The 26,340-nt window shown below is 34.7% G+C and overlaps 1 protein-coding gene across 2 annotated transcripts in view; it reads left to right on the top strand.

The window, feature by feature from the left end:
* The first annotated feature begins 441 nt into the window (after positions 1-441).
* LOC100894133 (multiple epidermal growth factor-like domains protein 11) overlaps positions 442-26,340 on the top strand; it is a 54,028-nt gene continuing 28,129 nt past the window's right edge. The window contains exons 1-7 of one of the 2 annotated variants that reach the window (XM_030972358.1): positions 442-811; positions 4,513-4,711; positions 5,977-6,078; positions 11,682-11,782; positions 13,706-13,798; positions 18,231-18,341; positions 19,572-19,707. In XM_030972358.1, the coding sequence (XP_030828218.1) occupies positions 4,578-4,711; positions 5,977-6,078; positions 11,682-11,782; positions 13,706-13,798; positions 18,231-18,341; positions 19,572-19,707 (677 nt within the window). In that variant the 5' untranslated portion in view covers positions 442-811; positions 4,513-4,577. The remainder of the gene's footprint in view (positions 812-4,512; positions 4,712-5,976; positions 6,079-11,681; positions 11,783-13,705; positions 13,799-18,230; positions 18,342-19,571; positions 19,708-26,340) is intronic. The other variant, XM_030972359.1, reaches the window with a different exon arrangement.

Here is a 26,340-nt window from a genome sequence, read left to right as displayed (position 1 = left end):
TTTTATCTCATAATCCCATTCATTGATTGACCGTGTAATTACTCAAGCGTGAACATACCGTTAGAAAGTATGCATGAGTAAATCTGATTCACTGGTAGTATTCGCCGAAAAAGAATGAGACGATGGACGAGTCTATTTAAAAAATAGGGATGTTGTAATAATGTTATTATCTTAATAGAGAGATTTTAGAGTATTTATTATCAAATTTAGATTTTAAAAATAATTCATTAATTATTTAAGTAATTTACAAACAAATAAATTATTCTAAGCAAATTTCAAAACAAAAATGTTGCTTTGCTCATCGTTCATACCTACCTTAGGATAAGGTTACCTTTACGTCATGATTGCTTTTACGGCCGGGGTGTGTATGGAAAGCTGCATGCCTTGTTCCCACGCAAGAATACCATGCCGCGCCGCTCCCGCCTCCCGCTCTGTTTGTAAACATTACATTTGCTCAGATTGAACATCCTCATGCATTCGGAGTATACTCTATCAAAAAATATACCGATTGGTTAGTTTTTTCTAATGAAGATTGAGATGTTTCTGCTTTTATCTTTATTATCATGGTGTTGATATCATAAACGTTCTTCTGTTTTAATCCAAACGGCGAAATTTCATCCCGGATTGGTCACCTGCCAGGTTGCTAAAACGATCGCCGGCTTCGTACCCACCCCGCCTTCTTAGAAGTCCTCATACTATTTCATCGGTACAGTGTATTACTATTACTGGACATTACTGACAGGAGCTAACACCGGTGCATTTAGCTGGAGTGAACGGCGGGGAGTTTTGGTATCACTTTCAGCTTAGCCAGGTAACGTAATCCCACTCAGAAAACTGTATTTATATTTTGTTTTATGATTTAAGTTACCCCCTTATTGAAACCTGAATATGTACAAGTATAATCTGTTTCACGAAGGTATGATCTAGCCTAAAAGGCCTCCAATTAACTAGGACTTGATGAAGATATGAAATGATACTGATGTCAATATCATATTTCATTTTATCTTATAAATGTAAATATACATTTCGACCACTAGTTTTAACTGATGTGTAATATAGATATGGTTATTTAGTTTTTCCAAAAACAAGGTGTTATTTTTAAGTGGTAGGCTCTATGTTGTATTTCATTTTTGCACATTTCTCTCACCACTTTTCCAAGGGGGAAATCACTACATATGCTGATTACTGTCTTGTGAGAATGGTGTTTTTGATTTTTTTACACACTCCAAACAAATGTGCTGGTTTCACAAAGAGTTCAATTTCGCTCATCTTACATAACTTGTGCAACACCTGCTGAACTTTGAAGCCTCTTTCCAGGCAAAGGTACCAGTACAGTAGATATTGTTTTTTGGGATGACTGATTTGGATATACAGAGAGAAAGAGAAAGAGAAAGGAGATATAAAAAGAATATCAACTTTCTATTTTTTCTTCCTTTTTCTTTCGTTTTTAAACATTATTTTGATTATGACTGTCAGTCTGATCACATGAATGAGCGATATAGTGTGGATAAAATCATAAAAATTATCAAAAGGTTAGAAAGTATGGTAGACTCATTCATAAACCTTGTAGACCTATAGGCCTAATCTGTAACCCTAATGAAACGTGTAGGGGCCCAGTCTTATTCTAATGGATGAATAATACAAATATATATTCATTAACCTAAATAATAGTAGGAATTCATTTCAGAAGAAAAGAAAAGAACACCCAAACAATAAAAAACAGTTACATATATGAAGTAAATTTATGAAATTTGAGGAAATCCCTATAAATGCTCATTTGATATATTTCTGAAATGCTTCATACAGTAACAATATTTACATCACTGTGATATCTTAACTTCAAAGTCCTAACATAATTTCTCTTGTGTTCAGAGCCAGAAGGGCATTGACTGTGTGTTAGTATATTTAATACCCTTGTCGATAGTTGATGCCCTTATATGACTCCAAACATTAGTGTGGAAGGGATCAAATATAACCTTGAACCATACTCAAGAAGTCAATATCATCTTGACATCAAATATTTAGGCTTTTGATAAAAGTGGGGCAAGGTAATGTATTCATTTAACAAGGATGAATCATTATAAAAACAAATAATGGGTATATACCTATATGCTACAGTACAGTGTTCCTGAGTTTAACATACAAAGTTAATATTATGACAACTAACATGGTTTAACTTTGAAAATTTCAATTAAAAATGAATGTAATAGAATGATGAATAAAACAATCAGAAATTATTATTTACTTGATCATAAATGATTCAATGATCACAAATATTTAAGTGAGTAATAAAAGAATTATAAAACATGATCACAAATTGCTATAACTTGGGCAAATGGGCCTCTCACCCAAATGCCATGACTGTATGACCAGTTACGATGGCATTTGTGTACTGTGCATGTAGGCTTGCATTGTATGAGCTTGGCCTAATAATTAAAGTGATGTTATGAAAATGTAACATGTCCTTTGCTTGCTTTTTTTTCAATTTTCATATTTCATGCCCTTTCATTGAATATTCAATACCTTATATGAATCATCCATTTTGTTTGATGTAACATCTGGACATCCTGCAATCAATATTTACAGTGTAGTAGGTTTGAGATTTTACTGGTCAAGTGGTAAGGCATGACATAGACAAAGAACCACCATTTGTTGTATTAGGCACCATGTATGGGGAGGGAATGGGGAGAATTGAAAATACAAGTCTTTACCCTTAAATAGCATGTTACTGTACATTGTTAGTGGAAGGTTTTATACTCCCATGTATTTGTCACAATAGCAGAATAATTCTGAAGAGAATAGTAATGATGGTAACTTTGCTATCTTTAATATCCTTCCCATTGTATCCTGATTTTTTCCATACATCTCTTAAATTTATTATAGAGCAGTAAATATTATATTGTAAACATGCAAGCCTTCTACATTAAGCCTGAGTCATTACGGTTTTTGTGCTAAACGGTTAACCGTTAAAAGTATACGGGCGGTTTCGTTTAACCGTTTAATAATAATCTGAAAAAGTGAAAATACAGTATTTGTAATAGTGCTGTAGCTCGGAACCCTGCTGGTCTTCAGACTGTTGGGCTGAGCATTCCCAGCCCCGGACTATGGCACAAATTGGGTCATCCTGATAAACAGAGACCAGTAATAAACAACATAAAACATGTCTTATTATTCCTGATCTGAATTTGATATCATGATTAACCTTGCAAAGTTACTCTGTGAAGATAGCTGATCTGTGACGTGTTTATATATGCCTTTGCAATGCAATGTTTGCACATGGTCAGGGAGAGAGCTCCCTGCATGTATCATTGCCATATGAAATTATGTGGAAGTGTGTATCACACACACCCAAGACACACCCTGCAATGAGCTGATCCAAGTTAGTGACCAATCAGGAAGGTTCTCTAGCTATGTGGGTGGAGTTTGATACCAGCATAAATTACAGGTTGGTGACCGCGCGTGCTTTCACCGTACCCAGTTCAGTGGGAGGTCAAGAAGCCACGCCCACATGTGTGCATGGACAAGCATGAGCCCTCCATCTGTGTGTATGTACAGTGTATTTGGGCACCGGAGGTTTGTGTGTACATGTGTGTGTGACTGAGAGAGCATGCATGGGCTAGCATGTCCCTGCATGTCCCTGCATGGACCAGGCAGGGACATAAGAGAGTGAAGAAGTAAAGACAAGTGAGACTAGACAGAAAGGGTGGCTGTGTTAATCGGCTGAATTGAAGAATGATCAAAAACTTAAATTACTCACAATATCCAAGACTTTGTTGATTGATATTTCTAAAACTTCAATTATTATTGTTATCAATATTTTTGTATTTTATTTATATATGAACATTATTTTAGGGGGCGAGTCGGCAAGGGATGGATATTAATATTGAGAGAGAGAGGGAGAGAGAGAGAGACTCGGGGGAGAAGGGATGTGAGAGAAACTGACCATCGAATGTGTAAACATTTAGAAAGTTGTGAGCTGAGAGTGCAGTAATAAGAAAAGGTACATGAGCGATGAACACATTGCAGAGAGAAGGGAATAAAGAGGGTGAGAAAAGAGAGAAGGGGGCTGGTTGTTTTATTGTTTACAAATTCATTCATGGGGATTACTGCTGCCAGAAAGCTGGCGCGCAGCGGCCAGGGTGTAACATTACACTGCGGTTTCTTTGATTATCTTTATCATCGGCTATTAGCACATTCCAAAATGTATGCAAATAACGGTTAACCGGAGCGAGATATGCTAAACGGTTTTGATGAATGCGGTCGGATAACCGTCGGTTAAACGGTTTGACTCAGGCCTATTCTACATAATTTCATAACTAGCCTATTCCAAAATAGCTATTAAATTACAAGATAGCCTACTTTATCTCCATTTTGTAGGTTAATCAATTTCGCACTTGTGCATGTGCCCGATAGGTTGATAAATGACTCATGCATTCCATTTCTTAGTGAAAGTATAACCCCAGAAGAATAACGTGACCTCTACATTCTCCCTTCTCATTTCTTCTCTCGCAGGTGGCTGTAGGAACAGTCAGATTCAATTTGGTTAGAAATCGGATCACGCCGCCACGGCTCTTCTAATGGAGTTATGGAATAGTATCATGTGGAGGGGCTCAGCGGTGCTGCTGGTTCTGACAGCCTTGTATTTTACGACAGGAGATGCTAGCCTGTCATTGGATGTGGATGGTAGCCATGTCTGTACAAGAACAGAGAGGTGCGTATCTTCCCATTTGACCCTGGATGTGGATATTTGAAGGATTCACAAAGATAGGGATAACAAATTTAGGGATCAAAACATTTTTGTATTTTTCTCATGATTTTTTTTCTTCTCAATTTTCAAGGTTTGCAATGGAGAGTTATATGAATTAGCAGCATTGGATACCTATACATGTATTTTTATTGCTCGTCTAAAACCTTGATAATCATGTCTCTGAAGTGAAGGAGATGATAATATTTGTATGAAATATTATGATATATTAAGTACAGTATGTGCATTTACTGTAAATGCAGGCCTACTGTATATAGTGTTATATAAATTGATCCATTTTAATTACAAAATATTCATTTGATTACCGTAGTTGAATGCTGATAAATTATAATTATTAGTGGTGTAAAGTGACCAGTACTTTTCCTCTGCTAAATTGCTCTGGCATCCCAGTTTTTAAGTTACGGTAGCTCTTTGGTATTGGCTGCTAATCTCCCTATTTCCCTTCAACGCCTCCCCAGGGCTGGCTGTTTTACCCCCATTCCTCTTCCTGTCCTGTCTGGGTCTTATCCCTCCTGGCTGGCCCTGCCCTCCTCTTGCTCCGAGCAAGAGCCAAGAAAAGGATCTCTTTAGTACCTTCAGTGGCACATTATAAAGTTCATGATCTATAAGAGGTCTAATATTAGACCATGAGTTAATGGCATGAGTGAGTGATGTGTGAGTCAAGTTTTGTCTTCAGACCCCATGCTGTGTAATATCATCCTATTCCATGTAATAATCATTGGCACCAATTCATCTATGACAGATGTCTTCTGCTTACCTGTTAGTCGCCCACTTTTAGCATTTAGCAGTAGGAACATTTAGTCACTGATTACCATACCTATTACTGTACTCAGTACTCACTCAGCTCTTGACAACTTTGTCAAGTGCATCACAGCAGTACATGCATGTACTTGATATGAAACAAATAAATTGTTGAGCTACTGAGCTGCAACAGGAAGATGCTCAACATGTGTATTTGGTGACATGTGTTTAAAACGTTGATACATATTATTGGTAACATTTTGACCCTGAAGATGTATGTGTACTTTCACATTTCTGTGAAATATGAATGTAATGCAATTGTATGGGAAAAAGATCTGATTACGACCCTTGATTGACAGGGAAGAACCCAGGATTGACATTACACATCACTTTCATTTTTGATTCCTCTAATTTACATGTTGCAAAATCTTAACTCGGTTCTCAATATATGTTTTGATTTCTTTTGACAGTTATTTCCAGACTATGACAGCATCCTACAGTGAGCCGTTTGATCAGATTTACTATACCAGATGTACAGACATCACAAACTGGTTCAAGTGTACCAGGAGAAGGTGAGATTAAGAGATCATAAGAAAATGATTGTGTGACAATACATGGTTGTCATTTAAGATGTAGTGATAACTATCAAAATTCAAAAACAAACACGAGGAATAAATTGCCCCATTTTGTGTAATTTTCTTTAATTTATTATAAATGTAAATTCAGGTTAATTTATCTACAGGGTGTACATCTCAATGAAAAAGTTATTCAACCCTCACCCTCATTTTCCCAACCAATTATTGATGAATTAATTAATCTTACAGTATCTGTGCATATCTCACATGATCTACAAGTAGTTGTCCTCTAGAGATTTTGTCCCTGAACTACACCTTTTTACAAGATATTAATGATAATGATAATTGTCAACAGAAAGGAGAGAAAGATAATAAGAGAAGACACACATCATAGAATATCAGAATGTGACTATCTGAGGTTTTGTGGTATTATTTAGTGGTTTATACATGCACTTGTGAGGTTGAGGGTTCTACATTCTTTAGCAATGCTCCTGATATGCCTGGGTGTGACCGATTGACTTTAAGACTATATCCTGGGTATCAAAAGTGGAGCACCAGGAACTACCTCATAACATAAACATTTCAAACCTGGTGAATATGGAAATTACAAGTTTTACAAGCCTAGTGGAATGATATCATTTTCCTTCATGCAGTTCCACCAAACTGACAATTGAGCAATTATATATCATCTACAGTATTTGTTATCAAAGTATTGAATTGTTGTAGTTGAAATTCACTTTTAGTATGAAATGTACTTGTACCCTGTACTACACAGACATGTACATATCACACACTGATTGATGATGAGAAGGATGTCGTATGCAACAGGTTAAATTGTTTGGTCTATCAAAAACTGTGAATGAAAGGAAATATTTACTATCCTTGTAGTAAATGTGTAGATCAAAATATTTGCTCAGGAAATCAGGAATGCAAAGAATTTAGAATTGAGGCCAAGTTCGAAACAAAAGAAAGGCGGAAATTGAAGTGGTGATGGTATTATTGCCATTATAATGGGTACCCTGCCCAGTCATGAATGACAACTATGAGCAAATAGAAACCAGACGTTCAGATTGGAAAAATTATAAAAAGGAAATGTTTTGTCTGACTCCAACACTTGTAAGAAATAAAAGCTCTTTTATTTCATACATATGTTCATCATCATGTTTGGTCTGTCTCCATTGAGAGCCACACAGATGTTTCTCCTGTGTTCAAGTATGAAGCGTCACCCCTTTGGTTCTCTAATAGCAGACATTTGGCATATATATGTCTGATTTTTTCCCCCCTTTTTTTCCCCAATTTTCTTCTTGTACTTCCTGTTTTGATATGACCAGTAAAATATATTTCAACATTTTCTTCTCAAAATTATTTTTCTTTTCACCAGATAGTGTTGCCATTCAATTTATCTCTCTTGAAATCTAATTATCATAAACACATAGATTTGCATGTATGCATGGAAGGTCAATCACAATAAAGACTACATGTAGATGGATGAAGGTTCCAAACCATTTGAAGGAGATTCAATGCATACATGACTCATCATACAAATTGAATGCGACCGAGCGATTCTAATGTTTACCCGGACGACATGTGCACACAATGTGCATACCATCTCTATTCATCTTTTATGTCTTCTAATAGGCCATTGGTCTAGTAACTTTATTAAAATGCTATTCTCCTAAAGATACACCCTGAAAAGAGCCAATAGAATGAGGATTCTGTATACATATTGGGAACAAATGAGAAACTAGAATGCAAAGCGGGCATTTAGTACATTGTATCTATAGGTACTGGGTACATGGTTGTACATACGGTACATATATTGGTATGTTTGATGTGTTAGCAGTTTAGCACATTGCACTGAAATGCAAGCTTCATGCATCTAAAAAAAAAACACCCCTAAAATGTAACATGTACCGTACATGTTAATACTTTGTCTCAAAGGTTGGTTGATTAAAAAAAATTATAGTAATACCGGTACTGGTACTGTGAATGTCATGTACATGTATATATGTCCATGTGACAGAACTGCCATCCATTCCTTTTTCGTAGGAATGTTATCTGTTTTTGGGGCCGTCAACATCATGTCACCCCATACTCCTCTTTTCTCCTGAAAACTCTGTAATTTAAGCATACAAAATACAATGTACCATATTCATATTCTGGCCTTGAAGGATTCCATTTTTTTGGTTCTGGAAGATTGGCAGATGTAGTATGTTACTATATATGGAAGACTATTGGAAAGAGAATATTATTTTCCACTGTGCTTCCTTTTACGTGTATATATAATGCAACATAATTGTTTCCTCCTTCAAATATATAAACAAGATAGTACAGATTCCAGTATTCAGTTATAATGCTGGAAATAACTGTCACAGTCCTGCGACAATGTTAACTAAAGTAGATATCCTTTGATCATGTTTCAGGGAGTGTTTGCTATTGGGGATTATTGTACGGCTATCAATGACCTAATCTGACACCATTATAAACATATTGATAACATACAGTGCCTTGTACAGATACCTTATGGTATCTTTTCCTTTGGGATGTGTGATCATTTACCAAATCACTATCGAGAAACATTTGACGTTAACACAGTGCTTAAATGAGGCTTCATAAATATATGTATTTTATGATGGTTTTATGACAGTATATAAATATATAGGAGCTGTCTAGTTTTTATGATTGTTGAGGAGGAAATGAGGATGTACACTTCAAACAAATAATGTATGAGTCTACCTCACAAATATGGGGGGGGGGGGGGGCTGCAGAATACAACCCACTCCCAGTTCAACAGCCCCTGGTGTAAATTTACAGGAGCATGCACTTCAATTTGTTGCCTGCTTAACATTGAAGTCTACATGTAGTTATATTCATTAACTTGTCTTCATTAATAGAGAGTGAAGGCAAAATTGAACCTCTTCTGGGCTGGCTCATTACCAAGTCACTATGAGTAATGGCTTCTGGACTCTGGAGTAATCAAACCTAATATTAGTTGATTACTCCGTTGCATAGTGATATTGACAATGTTGATGATACAGGCTACGGCCGTCTTCTTTTGGGGATGGTAGAAATTGACATATTCTTGCACATTGCAATTTGTATACTGTTTTATATGTACATGCAGGGACTTGTAAATAAACTGTAGACAAAGTTTGATTGATAAATTGAATGGAATTTTTCCTTTAACAACATTTTTACTCATTGTGACATACTAGTAAGTAAAGTAAAGTTTATTTAACCATAAAATGAAACATGTACATACAAATGAGAAACATAGTAAACATAATACGGTAAAGGACACCCTTAGAAGCAAATTGCTTGTGGTGGGGCCTTAAAAAGAAGATTGTTTTGATTTGTTATTTACTTGTCCCTCCTTATTTTTTTCCTAGCTGTAGAACCATGTACATGTATACATACAATGTAATACAGAAAGTGTACTTCTTACTTTTATCTACAATGTACACGTATGCTTCAGTGACAGTTTAAGTAAATTTGAATATACTGTATAGCTTCTTAATATAACTGTGATATGGTACTATAGTATAAGAGGAAAATAGACATCCAAGAGATACTGTATTGGTTATTGGTTGTTATTTTACCTGACTGCTAAGAAATTGATGCCTCATGATGTATGATTGAAACAGGATATATATATATATATATTTTGGGGTTGAAATGCATTATAATTTATCCAACATTGCACATGGAGAAGTGCATCTCATCGTGTCCTCATCTTCCTTTAATACAGGCATATATGGAAACTAGATTATAGACATGACGTCACAATGTAAAGGCTTCTTAGCCTTGAACTTCGAGTTAAGAGTCTGAGAGAGTTCAAACCACTGGTAGTGCATACGTGCTGAGAGGTGAAGTTTGTCAACAAAGTCGGTCCTTAGGTCCACTCATATTCTTGTACATGCAGATCAGTCTGTACACTAACATACAGAGTTCTCTAGAGACATACAAATGTGCTGTAAGCTGTCATACTGAATGATGTAGGGTGAAATAAGAGAGCACAATCATTTAAGATGATATATAAAAAGGATTGATCTCATTTTCTGAGTTAATAGTTTTGTCACATTATGATTTTAGTATTCAGTAATCTCACAATTAATAGCCATCACAGTTCTACCAGCCGACATACTGGTATGGACATGTATTTTGTAGGCCACAATCTACTACAAAGTAGTGCACAAATAAAAAGGTTAACCACATGAAGCTAAATTTTTCTGTTTCGGGGGCAAGAATAGTGAATTGCCAAAATGTTAGATTTTCAATGACTTTGATTTAGTTATTTCATGGCATCAAAACTACATGAATGTGAATCTGTATAATCAAACTAAATCTTATTATAATTAAATTTCTTGTTTCTTGTTTTACAGAAAGTCAGATATTCATGTATGGGAATGGCCCAGGTTCATTACAAAGGAACCCTTATCAGGAAAATCCAGGCTTAGAATAATGAAGGAAGGAAATGGAAGTGCCAGTGAACTCTATAATTTTTCTTTCCAAACTCCCACAAATCCTGCTAGACATGAGGTGATAGGATATCCGTTTAAAAACGGTTTCACTCTGTTTCATTTATTTTTTTAAGTTTTGCATTCAACTGGAAATATCATCACTATTATATGATAGTTACTTGTGATAACATACCATTTCCGGGTATTTGTTATAAATGACTAGGCATTTGAGAACAGACAATTTTACAGGGTTATAGATATAAAGAATAGAATAAATGGGTTAGAAAATAAAGAAACATGCTGAGACCTTCAGCAATGCAGTTCAACAGCACTCAATATCAATACACATGTTTTATGCATACTGGTATGTTCCTGTGCGTTGTAGGTCTGTTTTATGTGGTTAAAATCTCTGAAAGTGTTACAAAAAAAATAGAATTATCCATGAAAGCCTATTGAGAGTGCTTTTGAAAATAATAACGCAATGTGATATGTGATTAAATTATTACCAAGGAGATCATATGATTAAAACTGTAAAAGATAATACAGAGGCTACAGTATTTTGCATCTGTAGATGATAAAAATTCTGATACTCAGGCACTTCCAGTTTAGCAATACAAGTTGAAGATTAGTATAAAATGAGATGGAAAATTTGTCATAAGACTCTTGGGACAGACTTTTAACATGACCTGCCCTTAGTAGAGTTGTGTGTATTGGTTCACAGTCTGCTTGTGTTTGATGTGTTTATTGTGACAGTATTTGAGGGAAGAAGCCTACATTTCCAGATATAATGTTTTTATATTGAGAAATAACAGAACATGTGAAATGCCTGCAAAGAATGATTATCAACAATATGTACATTTGTGAACAGGTGCAGATCTAGGACTTTGTTATATATATTTCAAGAATTCTCCAATAAACAAATAATTAAAGCGTCATCAAAATTCAGAATTTGAAAGATTCTTGACTTGAAAAGCTGAAAGAAAGAAAGAAAGAAAAAGGAAAAAAAAGGAACATCCACATTTTCTAACTTGTGTACCAAAGCTATGCAATAGCAGTATTTGTGACAAAAAAGAAGAAAAATTATATACATATTAATGATTGTAAACATGAATGTTAACCTCATGTCTTTTTGTTTCACAGGACGAGGTACAGGGTTCGGTATCGTCAAGAAGTGAGGACTCGCTATCGCAAGCTGAGACTGTGCTGTAGTGGGTACCATCAGACAGACAATATGTGCATACGTGAGTCGAGCCTTCTATTCAAGAATTAACATACCTACCTACATGTAGGATGGTTTGGGGGTATCATGCTATTAGTCATACAAGAGCTTTACAAAATTAAAATTTCAGTAGCCACAGATTTCTTGAGGCAAAATTTGAAAAAACTGAGAGAGGAGCCAGTTAATGATTATTCCTTAAATAGAACATGATAAACCCTTGCTTTTTAGTATGATTTATTTCTCCAGGGCTCTTTTTTCTCTTCTTGAGTTACATGTACATGTATGCACATCTGCATCCTAAGTTTTGGTCAATTCTATGCAGTTATCCGGTATGATGCAAGCCTTTTTTCCATCAATAAATAGAATATGTTGATTTATGTCTACAGGTTGAAGTTTATATCTTGTATCACTACAACTAGTCAATAGTTATATTAAGAGATTTTTCATTTTCATGAAGAAAAAAATGGATTAAAAGACTTATGCCATATGGTACTAAACAGAATCACCTTTTCATTGACTTTGATGCTTTCCAATTCACAAGAAGGGCAGTATTAGCATGACTGTGCAAGCGACTCGGGAATTATTCATTTATTTTCACCATCGGAGATGGTCCACGTCTTTTTAAAGACACCACAAATAGTCTGCAGAGTGCAGACATCGATACCCAGACGCTCGCTGCGATAAAAAAATCAAATCTTTGTTGAACAGCCTTGAATGAAATAGTCATCTCCTGATATAATTATTCTCTGGATAAAAAATTCATTAATTTTTTCAAGGATTCAGCTACATGTAATAGGATATATTTCTAAGTCTTAAAAATCATGTAACTTTGGGTCTGTAAGTCAGACTACTACATGCATGGACAAGGCATAAATATTCACAAATGAATAATATGCGCCAATAAAAACCTAAAACAACAGTTGTTAAAAAATTTAAGTTTTAAACCAAAGGTTATTTTTTTAATAGAGATATTGTCCTGTTCAATTGAAGTTCGAAATGTAAAGTACAAGTGCTGTTTTGTATTGAGTTGCACATAGTGATAATAAGATTAAATTGCCATGTTTACATGCTGAATTGATACTCATAATTTGCTAGCTATTCAAGATAAAAGAATGTCAAATTACATCCTCATGTCAATATGACAATCAACAGTACTTTGCCTTCATATATTCCTAAATAAAAATGATATGGTCTTGACAAGGCATTCCAAGGCCATTGTATTCCTTGGTGTTTATGTAATAAGATATTTGTAAAGAAGGAAAGTAACCAGATATGTGACATCAATAACTCTTATTGACATCATGGAAAGGTCAGGTTTATTTCTTTTAATGTTCTACTCAGATAATATTGTTAGAAGTATAATTTCCTGAATGGCTGTGTACTCCCAAAGGTTGGAGTGATCTCTAATTGAGAGTAATTCAACCCTATATTTCCTTAAAGAAATCTTGAGGAAATGTAATCAATCAATAAAAAGGATTTTTGACACTATTCATAATAGCGTGAAAGTCATGACATTGCAATTTTTTCCATTTTAGTTTTAATGGTTTAGGAAATGGGTTTGTAATTCAAAGGGGTTGAAAGTTATATCCTACAATTTCATATGTTCAGTAATTAAAATGTATTCTGCCAGAACTCTTCATCAGCTGATGTAAGATACACAATAGCTGGAGATTTAAGATTACATAAAGATATTTGATTGTTTCACCATTAACCATAAAGAAAATGTAATTGTATAATCATTGCATGCATGCACAGACAATGACAATTGCTCTCTCTTTACTCCCCAAATCTATCATATTAGTGAAGAACTTTCTGATATTCTGTTGCTCTCTTTTCCATATTATTTCTTTGAGATGTAGAAATGTATAAATCAAATCAAATTTGAAATGAATCTCTATTGTTTGTATAAAGACCTTTATCTTGGTTACTCAATGTTTTTTTCCAGCCATTTGTTCCAATCCTTGTGTCCATGGCACATGTTCTGCTCCAGAGGTCTGCACATGTGGGGCTGGATACAGGGGAGATACATGTGAAAGTAGTAAGTACACTGTATATCAGCAAAATACGTTTTCAAAATCCATTCAGAAAGCTCTTTTTTATTTGGGTTATTTTGTTTAGAGTATGTAAAATGTGTAAGTTGTCTATTGTGAGATCATAGAAAAAGAAAAAAACTAATGATATAAACCAGGCAGATGGCGAATACCATATTTACGCATACTGTATTGTATTGATGTTTAAAGAGACTTGTGTTAAAATGGGAAGAAAAAAGTACATGTCATGTGAAAAATTGAATCCCATGAATGTACAAGGGGAAAATCTCTCATTAATTAAATCAGATCTATCTTATCTCCAGCAAATCTTACCTCTGTATGAAATCCTACATGTACTATCAAGTGTTTTTGTTGCTGTTTGGAAGTGTATCAACTATGAAGCAGGCTTGAGGGTACCTTCTACATGTATATCTTCTTGTACTGAATATCTATCTAGAAAAAAAATTTAAAGGTCAAAGAAAACAAATTTAAAGGTCACTCATTATCTATTTATTGCTTTCATAGTGACTGTTAAAGTAATACCCTAAGGCCCATCTGCTAAAACTTAAACTTGATGCTGTGTTTTTTGAAAGCTTGGTCTAAAGTCAAGTTTAGACTGATTATCCCTTTGATAATTTAAAGGTGACATATATTGACCAAGTTGTGGGATTACTGAATTAGTACTTGAGTAGACTAGACCTGTGTACGAGTATAAAAAGCGAAAGGAAAAAGATACAAAATAACAAAAACATTAGACATTAGTTTTTTTCATTTGTTATGTTCATTTTAATGTTAGAATATGACATTTTAAAATTTCATTTCACCTTATCTCAGAAATAGACAGTCACTTTGTAATTACATTTGTGATGAGGTGCTTTAAGGGGTTACTGCATGTAGGCAATCATAACAACATTCAAACACCCCATGTCTATACACCTCGCAACCTTTCATCAATATTATGTGTAACCATGACAGACATGTAGTGTTGCATGCAGTAAGACAGACCTGTTTAATAGGAGGAGGTATTGTTGGAGAGATCTGTTATACTGTACTGGAACAGAAACTGTTGTTGATAGTGTTTTTATGTAGGAAATTTCTACATATTCAGAAAGAGTCTGATATTTTACTTATTACTTTCAGTGTCAATTTTCCAACACTTAACGATTTGTTTTGTATTATTTGTGTTGTCTTTATGAAAATTACTCTGTTTTAATACTTGTTTATTCTTTCTTGGGTTAATAAAGTAATATTTCAACACTCGATCTGTAGGCCTAGATTGGTCAATCAGTGAGCCAATAGCACCCAAATCTGAGAGCTAAATCCAAGTTATCCAAACTGATCCACCTAAAGAGGATGATATGGTTAGCAAGAGTGAAGGAATGTGTGATATTCATGGGGAAGATATTTTCTTGGGACCATTAATAATACAATCTGGTCATCATATATTCTGCCTCACCAGACTCCAAAGTCATCAATCATATTTTGACAAGAGATGAGTCAAAAGAAATGATGCGTTAGTCTTAGGGTCTAGTCCCATCTAACTGAAAAAAACTAGATTAACGGTAGGCCCTAGTATTCAACTTTTCATTAGTAAAAAATAAAAGTGGTTGAAACTATCAAAATTAATTCATATCGAACAGCTTAACATATAAGAAAGCCTCAGCACATGATATCATCTTTTAACTATGTTAAATGAGAAATTTGAATCTTGTATATTTCTTTATCTTTTGAGTGCATTTTGGGGAAGACATGTGTAAAATAACCAAAGCCTTTCTAATTTTTTTTGGAGAGAAAGTACAGTTTTCTTTCTGTTTATTGGTTATAAAGATAACCCCAAACTTGTGTCTTAGATATTTGATATTAGCACAAGTCTTCAAGAATAGTTGTCTGTTTCAGTTAGGCGAGACTATAGGCCTTAATTTTCAAGAGAGTTTGACTTTGTCATCCTGCATTGATGATCAGGGTCATACATGAACATGCAGACAAGTGGAGAAGTGAAAGTGAAGAGTCAAATTGGCCATCTGCATTAAAGAATTTTCACCATATGAAAACCTGTTTTCCCCAAATATGGACATGACTTGAATTTGTGTATGTATGTGGTTATTTGCGTAGGTTGGAAGTAATTGGAAGGATGGGTTAGGCATCAACCAATTCAGAAAGATAATATCTACAGTTATACACACATTTTTTGTACGGTTGTTGAATTATACAGTTTCTGTAATACAAATATTTGAAGAATTTGAATTGGACAGAACATATTATTCAGGTACTCTTTCTGCTAAAATATTCCAATATTAAAATTGACAAAGATCTTAAAATTGTGTATAGACTTTAAAAACTTTGTCAAATAAGATGAATATCAATACTAAGACACATGTAGTGGAAAATTGATAAATATTTGAGGTACATGCCCAGATGTTATTGCTTCAAGGGTGGAATTTCTTATATATTTCATGACCTTTATAGAAAACAAATTTGACTATAGGGGAGAGTGTTTTAAAAATTCATCTCAGGATTCTGAGAAAGTGGTAAATGCAGTAGAGGCAAATGAATCAGAATTAATTAACAGGATGAATCGAGGGTTAATAAAAAGACAAAACATACTGATGAAATTTTGGTCATTGAACCAAAGTGTTCTAAATATAAATTCATTTTGATGTTAATTGTTTATATTCCTGGCTTTAGTGGTTGATGGTATCATACATGTAGTTCCTTGACACAATAGTTGACTGACATGGTAGATGTATGTTAACTTATTTTGAATGAAACTAATCAAAGTACTGTACGTGGCGGTAGTTACCATGCATTTATACTTCTTTAATCCATAAGTGGAGAAATTCAGTCATGTTGAAAAATTGTATGATAAAAAGCGCTAAGTGATTTACCAAACAAATTCTGTATGGCATGCATGCGTGCTAATGCAGTTTTGTCAGCCGCATGACAATATATCTAGGCTACAGACTTAATTTTTGTCACTATGGGTCTGTATTGAATTTTGTAGGGTTTGCATATTGGTCCTGTTAAAAATGTGAAATTTTAGGGTCTGGAGAAGAAATTTAGGGGCCCATATTTACCATGCATCTATTAGTTTCAAGCCCTGCATACTTGATATGTACTACATTGACATTGTGTATGATATGTAAAACTCATTATGATTCATAGCGTGATCTGTGACTGTACATGGTGGTTCACTGCTAGAACATGAGACACAGCCAACAAACGTGCCAACAAACGGTGATTTAAGCTGGTGGGAGAGGGTAGGCTTAGAGATTAGATGGGATGAAAATAGACAAATGAATCACACAATGGATAGGATTTTATGAAAATGTGCCTGACTCTGCTAAGCTTGTTTCATCATAAACTTGACAATCCACCAAAATTAGTGTCAATGCCATACGACTAACATGGATTTATTAATTTCCCTTGTGTGACATACACCTACTGTAGATGGCATTAAGGAACTTCAAGGATGGTCACCCACTAAGTTTTTATTTTCTCACTGAGCCTACATACAGAAGCTACATGTAGGCTACCTTATTTGAAATCTAAATAAAGGAAAATATAAAGCACCACTTTTTTTTAGATAAGGCAAAAGAGTGTTCTTGTTATTCCTGTATTAGAATTTGTTAACCACAATTCAAAGCCTTCATGTTCAATCATACAAAAAAATTGTGAAAGTTTCTATTCAGGCAATTCTATCAGAGTTTTTTGTTTAAATCAGTGATCACTCGGAGTGAATCATTGTTTTTGGTTAACCTTGAAAATACAGAAATTGGGCATATTTTTTTTGGACAGTAAAACGTTCTTATACATGTTTTTTTTTTTATACACGTGATGGTCATTCCTGCAGTGAAAGGTTTTCCGGTGACCTGACATAGTTTTAAGATGCTGTTTATTTTGCTTATCTGATACCGGATCCCTTTATTTATTTATATCAGTGTTTTCAGATATGGGTCAGGCAATAACCATCTTTATCTACATAGGCTGAAATATAATTGACCAAATATGGATGCTAATGGCCATGATGTAGACAAAGATAGTAGAGATCTTCTTGTGTCATAAAGTATGTGTACAATGTACACCTTCAATGCATTTTTTAAATATTGCATGCACTTTTAAAATAATCAAACCATATAGATTCTCCTCTCTATCTTTTTCTTAATCTTTTTCTTAATTTTGGGGAATTTTCTCTGTTTCTTTCTCACTGTTTCCCTACTTTCATTTGTATCAGTGCATCAAACTGACTTTAACAAAATTTGTTGTAATTTCCTCATGTTACTTGATGAAAATGAAAATGAATAAAAAAGAAGAAATTGTACCGAGATAAAAGTTTGTTGGGTCAATATTAATCATATCAGCAGTAATCTAACTCTATTAATATCTCAATTTTCAATTGTTCTGCCCATTGTAAGAACATCTTATTGTTTTATCTTTTACCAGCTTGCCCAGATCAGAGGTGGGGCAGTAACTGTCTTAATCTTTGTGGGTGCTCTAACGGAGCATCATGTGACCCTATGGACGGAAGCTGTTCCTGTCAAGCAGGATTCTCAGGTAACCCATTTAGAAACAATCAGAAATAACAATGACCTTAAACTAATAGTTACTATTGATGCATACTGTGTATATTTCTTTTTTAATCATAACTATATTTAAAAATCAAATTGTGCAGAGTATTACTTGAGTAAATTGAAGTTAAATGCTCTAATAAGAATGGAGTTTGGCAAATGCAAAAAAAGAAGGCAATACTTACACTGTGTACACACAGTCATAAATGATTTTATTACATAAACTGGCTCTCAAAATATTGCTGACACTAAAGAAAACATGAAATTTAATAATAATAATAATATGCCATTGTTAAGTAGCGCTTATATCAAAGGTTATTTAGGTTATTCCTCAGATACTACGTGTCTGCCAGCCCACCAGGGGTGAGCCTCACACCTCACACCTCAAGTTCAGTACGTCTCATTTGATGCAACCAGGTCCTACTGGGCTTTTCAAACTAAATTACCGTCATTAATAATAGAGCACTCCCCAGAGTATAGCATGCATGCAATGAGAATGCATTATTAATAAATTGCTCTATGTTGAATGTTAATGAGATGGTGACAGTGGTGATGAAGCTCCATCCAATTGAGTGAAATTTAATTTAAATATGAATCATAAGATTTTAGCAGGTACTGGTACATGTATATTGTTTTGTAATGAGTTTACTTCCGTTGTAGACTGACACTGGGCTGATGACCATTGCAAACCTTATGATTTGACTATAACTGTGAACTAAAATTGGAAATTTAATACAAGAGGACTAGATATGGCATTTTAAATATGGATTATTGTATCCAACTGAAGTCCCCAACGTTCTTTTAAAAATTGCATGTTACTTAAGCCTTGCAGTAGGAAAGATATGTTTATTTTGCTTACAGATATTTGCTGCTTGTGCCACCTGTATGTTGTCTCAATGATCTGCTGCAGATCAGGCCTTTTCTCTAACTGGAAGGCTTACAGTATCCTAAAATTACAATTTGACAGCTCAGGACAGCAGTTAGGAAGAATATATATTTTGTAAAATATTATATCTCATCTAATTTCAATTATTTTATTATTCTGGTTCTGGAGGTATCATACAGTAATACTAAGGTGATGCTGTGGTCTTTATACCAAACTTCAGCTGACACTTCTGTTGCATGTTCAAACAGATACATATATATATGTCCATTAATTTGATTTGCATACATGATTTTGTAGAAGTGCTTATCATCATCTTATTCCCACTTGTAGGTCCTAGCTGTTCTGACCCATGTCCAGCTAACACCTATGGCCCAGGGTGCCTCTTGCAGTGTCAGTGTGAGAACGGGGGTAGATGTGACTCTGTAACAGGTGCATGCTCTTGCCCTCCTGGATATCGACTGCCTCTGTAAGTACATCTATTAACAAATTTCATATTTTATGTCTAGCATATACTTACGCATTTATATTTTGTTTCATGAGATTGATCTATTTTCGTTTGATCTTTTGGTAGTCAGGGTTATAATTTGCATTGATCGCAAGGTATGACAAGTTTAGGAATAATTTCTTCACAAGCAGTTAAACTGATTGTACTTAGTCCTTCTGTCTCCATGGAGATTTATAGACAACGAAGCAATAAGTAATTTTTTAATTAATAAATGGACCACTTCTTAAGAAAACTTTTAATTGTGTTTGAAAATGTCTCTGAACGACATACATGTATACAGTACATATCAGGAAAGATTTCCATGCTCTGGTTGATTGTATCCACAAGTATTCCAAAATATATTTTTAAAGAACAAAAAATTGTGAGAAATCAGTGTAAAACACTGACATAGCCATTTGTAGTATGTCTAAAGTAAATAGTCAAATTCACTCTGATATAAAAGATATGACTAAACAAACAAACAAAGAGTTTTAGAAATGAGGCTAATATTTTCTGTAATAATTTTGTTTATATTGCAATTTTTTACTGTTTATATAAATTTGAAAATGATATGTGTCTCGAGCTTCCACCTTGGCCTCTCTCTAGAGGCCCCTGGGAGACAGTAATAAAGCATTACACACAGCTAGCCCGGCCTTATGAGACTGATGTGCTCTATTATCAATCAGGGGACATTTCCTAACCATAATGGATGGCAGACAGCAACTGACTAGTTTACCCAGCCATGTATAGCCATGGAGTTCTTGATGGGTGCTTTTCCATTAGCCTAAACAAGCTCTAGTTGAGATATTTGACTGATCAGTGGTTCTTGAGAAAATAGATTTTAAAGTTACGGTTTTGAGGAGGCGATTGAATGCTTGTCTGACTCTCAATATGGTTATTGTCATATGCGTGGGTTCAAATCCCACGCATGGCAGACAGAAATGATTGTTGCTGTGTTGTGTGTAAGCTAGTGCGCCTCTCCCCTCTTGATGCAAGCTGGGGTTCAGGGAAAAATACTCTGTTCATGGGCTAGAACCGTTACACAGAAGGGACTGTAGTCTTTTGGAGAGGAAGAAGTTTCATCATTGATAGCCCAATTTGAGCAAAACCTGCAGTCTATTTCATGAACAAGCCCTAGTTTGCTTGAGATTTGTCGTCACTTCAAATTAGATCAAGCTATTTGTCTGTAAATTGGCCAAATAGTGGGCTTTTTGATGAACAAGCTCAAGTTCGGATTGATAGCTTGAAGATATTTTAGGCACAAAATTTGAAATATTCTATATTTGTGTCTTTACTGCTAATTAGTTTGAGCTAGTTGTGATTAGATTTATTTTTCTGGATCAGCATTATACTGGGTATGTTGCTGGGGATAATGAAAACAGGCCTTTAACCCCAGAATTCTAGATGAGTGTAGAAGTTTGACAGCATGAACTATGTCTCTGATATGTGAGCATCCTCTATACAAACTAGGCCCCTTACTCTATTGGCTTGTTCTAACTTTTGAGATTATCATTGGCATTAGGTATTATGTGATGCCCCAAAAGGTGAACTTGATTATTTAGTATTATTTGATACTCATTCCTAGATTGGAATTCTGCCAATTTTTCCATATGAAAATACAATATCAGATGACCCATTTTTGCAGTTATGAATCATTTAAAAGAAACTTCTTTCCAAAAATACACAACTGTTGGTTTGATTCAACAGTCACTCTTGAAGGGATAATCTTTCTACTTACATTTTTCAGAAGTAAATGTATATTTTTGTTGTCTAGACTGTCATATAAATGGCAGGTGAAACATGAAACATATGAATAGGACAGATGCAGCTTGTAATATTGTGACAAGCAGATTATGAGGTGACAAGCAGATCATTTAGTTGTGTATCTCGGTCAATTAGTGAAATATTGGCAATCAACTGTAACTGCTACCATAATTTTAAACTAAATGAATGCAATGGGATGTTGCTATTTTCCTAAAAGGGCATGCTGCAGAGGATATTTTCATTTGCATCTGTCACCATCACATTTGACCCACATCCAGATGAAACGTGTTAGATCATATGTACCAAGAAGCTGACTCCTAAATATAGTCTTCTTCTAAAGAAAGTATAGTTACTATGAACATAAACATGTCAGTGTCATTTTCTTCATAATGTACATTGATTTAGATGGAATTTTTTATGTAGATGAAAATTGATGAAAGAAAAATAAGGAGAAAGGTAAAATTTAACCTAGTGAGGGGATAGATGTGCGAAAAAGAAATCTACAAATTCTAATTCACATCATCCTCTAACAGGCGATACATGGCAGGAGCACCATGTAAAATGATCCGTACAAACAAATCATTTTAGTTTCATATGCGAAGGATCACTATCAGTTCCATTTGTTTAGCTTCCAGTATGTGAAAGAGCTTTATGGAGTCCATGCTCCGCCAATGTCTGCATCATTGTCTGCCTCTAACCTTCTTATGTTCACATATACATCCTAGTCACGTATAACGCCTGGTTTTGAGGTAAAGGATGCTCGATTTAGATTTTTGCCAATTTGGGCAAAATGTTGCCAGGAAATGGCCTTCCAGACAGAGCTGTGGATGCATCAGTTTTTGGAAGGGTAATATGAGGAAAAGTGTCTTTGGGTTGAACAGTGGGTGGTGTATAGAGAGTGACGTAAGCAGCAGAGTTCACTTTTGGGTGGAGGCTTTTAACCTAGGAATAGAATATGATGGTACAATGAAACTCTATACAGGGAATGTTATAGATTCACCACAAAATTTCAAATGAACCAAAGTTGCTATTAATGGTGGAATATTTCACATCAAGCAATCAGGGATGAGATTCCTCGGCTGATCGGTGGATTTTCGCAGATTATCGAGATTTCAAGACCAATTTTTTTTCTTCTTTCCTTACCCTAACCCCGTAAAGTGGCATAGCCCCCTTGGACCCCATTTAATTTTCCTCCTAATTGGTAATTTCTCTGTCTCATTCCTGAGCAATTAATTATAGCCGTTGAATTTTGAGCTTATTTCATCATGGACAAATAATAATAATAAAAACAACATTTGCATGATGAAATACAAAAAAAATAACAAATTTACATGTTATAACAGATATATATATATATATATTTTAAAGTGTCATAAGTTTTTCATCAAGCAATTGAAATAGACATTGCCTTCATATGATTTGCATATTGGTACATGCCCTAAATCTGTATCGGAAAATTCCTTCCTTTTACAGGAGGAAATGGGTTGAGGTACAGAGTTTAATCTAGAGAGTAGGAATTACCCGAAACAAAAACATTGCATGTACATGTAAGACCTTTATTCATGGTTCTAGTTATGAATGAGAAGAGGAAATTTGAGGAGAAATCATGAACGCATGATTGTTAGATATGCAGCAGAATATCATGACTCACATAGGTCCCTTCAGGAGTAACATTTGAAAAAGATTAGTCAGAGATTGTATGATTTTGTCAACATTGATTAGGAGACGTACATAGGTAACTTCACATGGGACCAAACAACGATCCACTAAAACCACGATAAGGGTTCACCTGGGACCAAAATAATGAGGATTCAAAGTTAAAAAGTACTAGCCGTACAAGTTGGGTAACCTCAAGCTAACATGGCACATGACTTCAAGTGAGGTCCCCCTGCTGCGCTCATACATATAGTTATCACACTCTTGGTTAATAACTTTGATTAAACTGAAATGGATTGTGGTGTGAACCTGACTATTGCATTTAATGTGGTGCTTGGGAAATGACATGTCAATAACTGCATGGTCATCATAGAAACAATACCATCTTGAAGGAGAAAAATGATATCAGGTATCGGAGGAATATTGATGCGAATCTTATGATACTTTTATAGCTGCAATGATGGATGGTCACGCCTTTTGAATTCACAGTTACTGTCATGATTTTTGTGTTTCAATACCTCAAAGCAGTTTTTTTACTTCGAAATTAAATCAGGACGGGTGTCACCATGCAGGGTTAAGATTCATTAGTGTTCATAAAAGCTAAATTGATATTTCATCAACAATTAAACGTGAACGACAATTGAATGTATAACAATTCGCACAGCATAATTTCATGTACTGAGGGGTTTTATAAGAAATTACCTGGGAACGCTGCCAGTATCCATTTCTCCTTCTGTAATTGATTGTTACTCGGGGGGTTTCTTAAAGGGATATTACCTGGTACATAAAGGAAGCCTGGCACATTCTGCACCCCTTGGTTATATTCCTGTTAATATTGAAATATGATATTGTTCTGATGTTTGCAGGTATGGTTAAGATTTTAAGATGTAGGGAGCATTATGCAAAAGAATAGGGATAGTATAAATTTTAGTCCAAATATCGTCACTACTTTGGGCTTTCAACTCATGGGCTCTTGAGAGATCTTTTGATGTACAAACACAGTTCATGTGTATTGAATGAACACTAAAACCAAAGAGGGTGCAATATTCACATCAGAGATTTATCCGGATATAGATTAATAAAATCTGAAGTTTTCTGCATTCATTTTTATACAGATGTTAGGTTTAAGCTACTTTGTGTTGTGATGTGAACATCTGAAGATACTAGATATTGTGCTAGGTCAGATGACATGACATATATGTACATACCTGCGTATTGTGAAACATGTTGCCAGAGACCAGTTCCCTTGCGGACTCATATTACACAACAACTGGGTTTATCCTGGGTTTATCCTGGGTTTTTCCATAACCCCATGGTTTTTCCCAGGCTGATGAAGTGAAAGTTTTGTGTCGTGTCAGGTCATATGGCCATCCTGTCATGAAATTTGATAAATATCTGTACCAAACCAGTGACATTCTTTGATCTATGAGTCAAGGACATAACATATGTGGGGCATATATATATATGAGGGACATGTCATATCATGTAGTAGACTCTCAAACATCATATAACATATGGGAATGTGAAATATATGTTATATGTGATAAATCAAATGATTGTTAATCCAGTTACAGGTAGTACAAAGTTTTGGTATGAAGTCATGAATTTGGTTCAAATTAACATATTGGAAGCATATGCGATCCTACAATATTCAGCGATCGTTGTCGCGGATGAAATCGAGTCTAAAGTTATGAAAATAACATAATAAACTCTTTATGTTGTATAGCTCCCTCTCAAGGTCAATATATTAATTAAGCTATAAAACAATGTTTCTCGACTAAAATCGACCGATTAGCTATTCCCGTTTAGAAATTATATATCACAACCACATCTTCTGAGATTTTCATGGTTGCAGCTACCATTTGTACGGCTGTAGGCGCTTTTTGAAATTCATCAAAATTTACCGGGAGCACTGGTAAATTTTTCTATTCAATTTATCTCGAAAGCATAAGTGTTTTAGGGGCTAAATTTTCTAGTGCTTAAAATACATCCAAAGGGGCATCCAAATATATCAAAATTGTATAGAATGACTATCCACCTAATTTTCAAAATTTCCCAAAACTTTGTATTATCTTTAACATTATGCCATTCTAACTTATCTATCAGAAAAGTGCAATCATTTGTGCAATCTTCTTGAATGTACCGTATTTGATATTGAATGTATATGATACAGTAGAATAAGCATAAAAAAATACTTCATTGGAATTCTTCTAACTGCTTATCTTTGAAGAATAAAAAGATAAATATTAAAACGATCTGTTTGTTGCAAAAGGTGACTTTTAAACATTTCATATATGTTCCCTAGTTTCATCAAGCTTCACATGATGATCGAGAGTTAAGCATGATATCTTGTGATTTTTGTTAGATATCCCCGATTTTCTCAGGGTATAGTCCATTGTTCCAAGTTTGTCTTCTAACTTTATAAACTTCTTCCAAGAACCCTCTCAGAAGCTTGGGTTTCCCCGAGCACCTGACTGGTCTATGAAAGAAAAGTGAAAGGTGCACAAATGGGAGGGAATAATTTCCTGCACTAAAATTTATTATCCATCAATCTTTCTTTACACATTGTTTTATGGTACCATGTTGATGTTGCCCTGGAGTTGTTTAGTTTATGAATTTCCTTGGTTGTTCTGTTTCAACGTGATGATTCACTTTCCCTAGCAATTTATGAAATAGTGAAACAAAGCATTCTTCTTGTGTCAAAATGTCCTTCCCCTCTTTCCGAGTCCTAGAAATCTTATCTAATCTTACGCAAAGAAGGAAATATTGTTGGCTCACTCACTATCCCTATGGAAATGAAATGAACTTTGTGAGTTAAAAGACACCTTGGTGAGATATATCTAAGAGCTATGCCCTACTTAGATTTTGGAGCAGTTTTGTTCATGCCTTTGTGCTGCATTTAATGTAGCTTTGTAAATATCATCTACAAGTAGGGTTCAACTTTACAGATTGATTATTGAAAAGATTTTAATCCTCAAATTGATGCGCAGATTGTTTTATCATTTGTATGGATGTCTGTTATCATGGCAATTAAATGAAGTTAGAGCAATAGGACACTTCCACATTGCAGCTCAGTTCACACATCATCTTGTCACCTGTTCGCTGTTCCTCAAGCCTCATATACCTAAATTCCAAATAAACATGAATTACTTTGAGGCAGAATATTTTTATCTCTAAGTTGGCGGCTGTCTGTAT

The sequence above is a fragment of the Strongylocentrotus purpuratus genome, unplaced genomic scaffold (genome assembly GCF_000002235.5).
Source record: "Strongylocentrotus purpuratus isolate Spur 01 unplaced genomic scaffold, Spur_5.0 spur5_scaffold_6, whole genome shotgun sequence".
Classification (NCBI taxonomy): Eukaryota; Metazoa; Echinodermata; class Echinoidea; order Camarodonta; family Strongylocentrotidae; genus Strongylocentrotus; species Strongylocentrotus purpuratus.
This window is presented reverse-complemented; position numbering and strand designations above follow the sequence as displayed.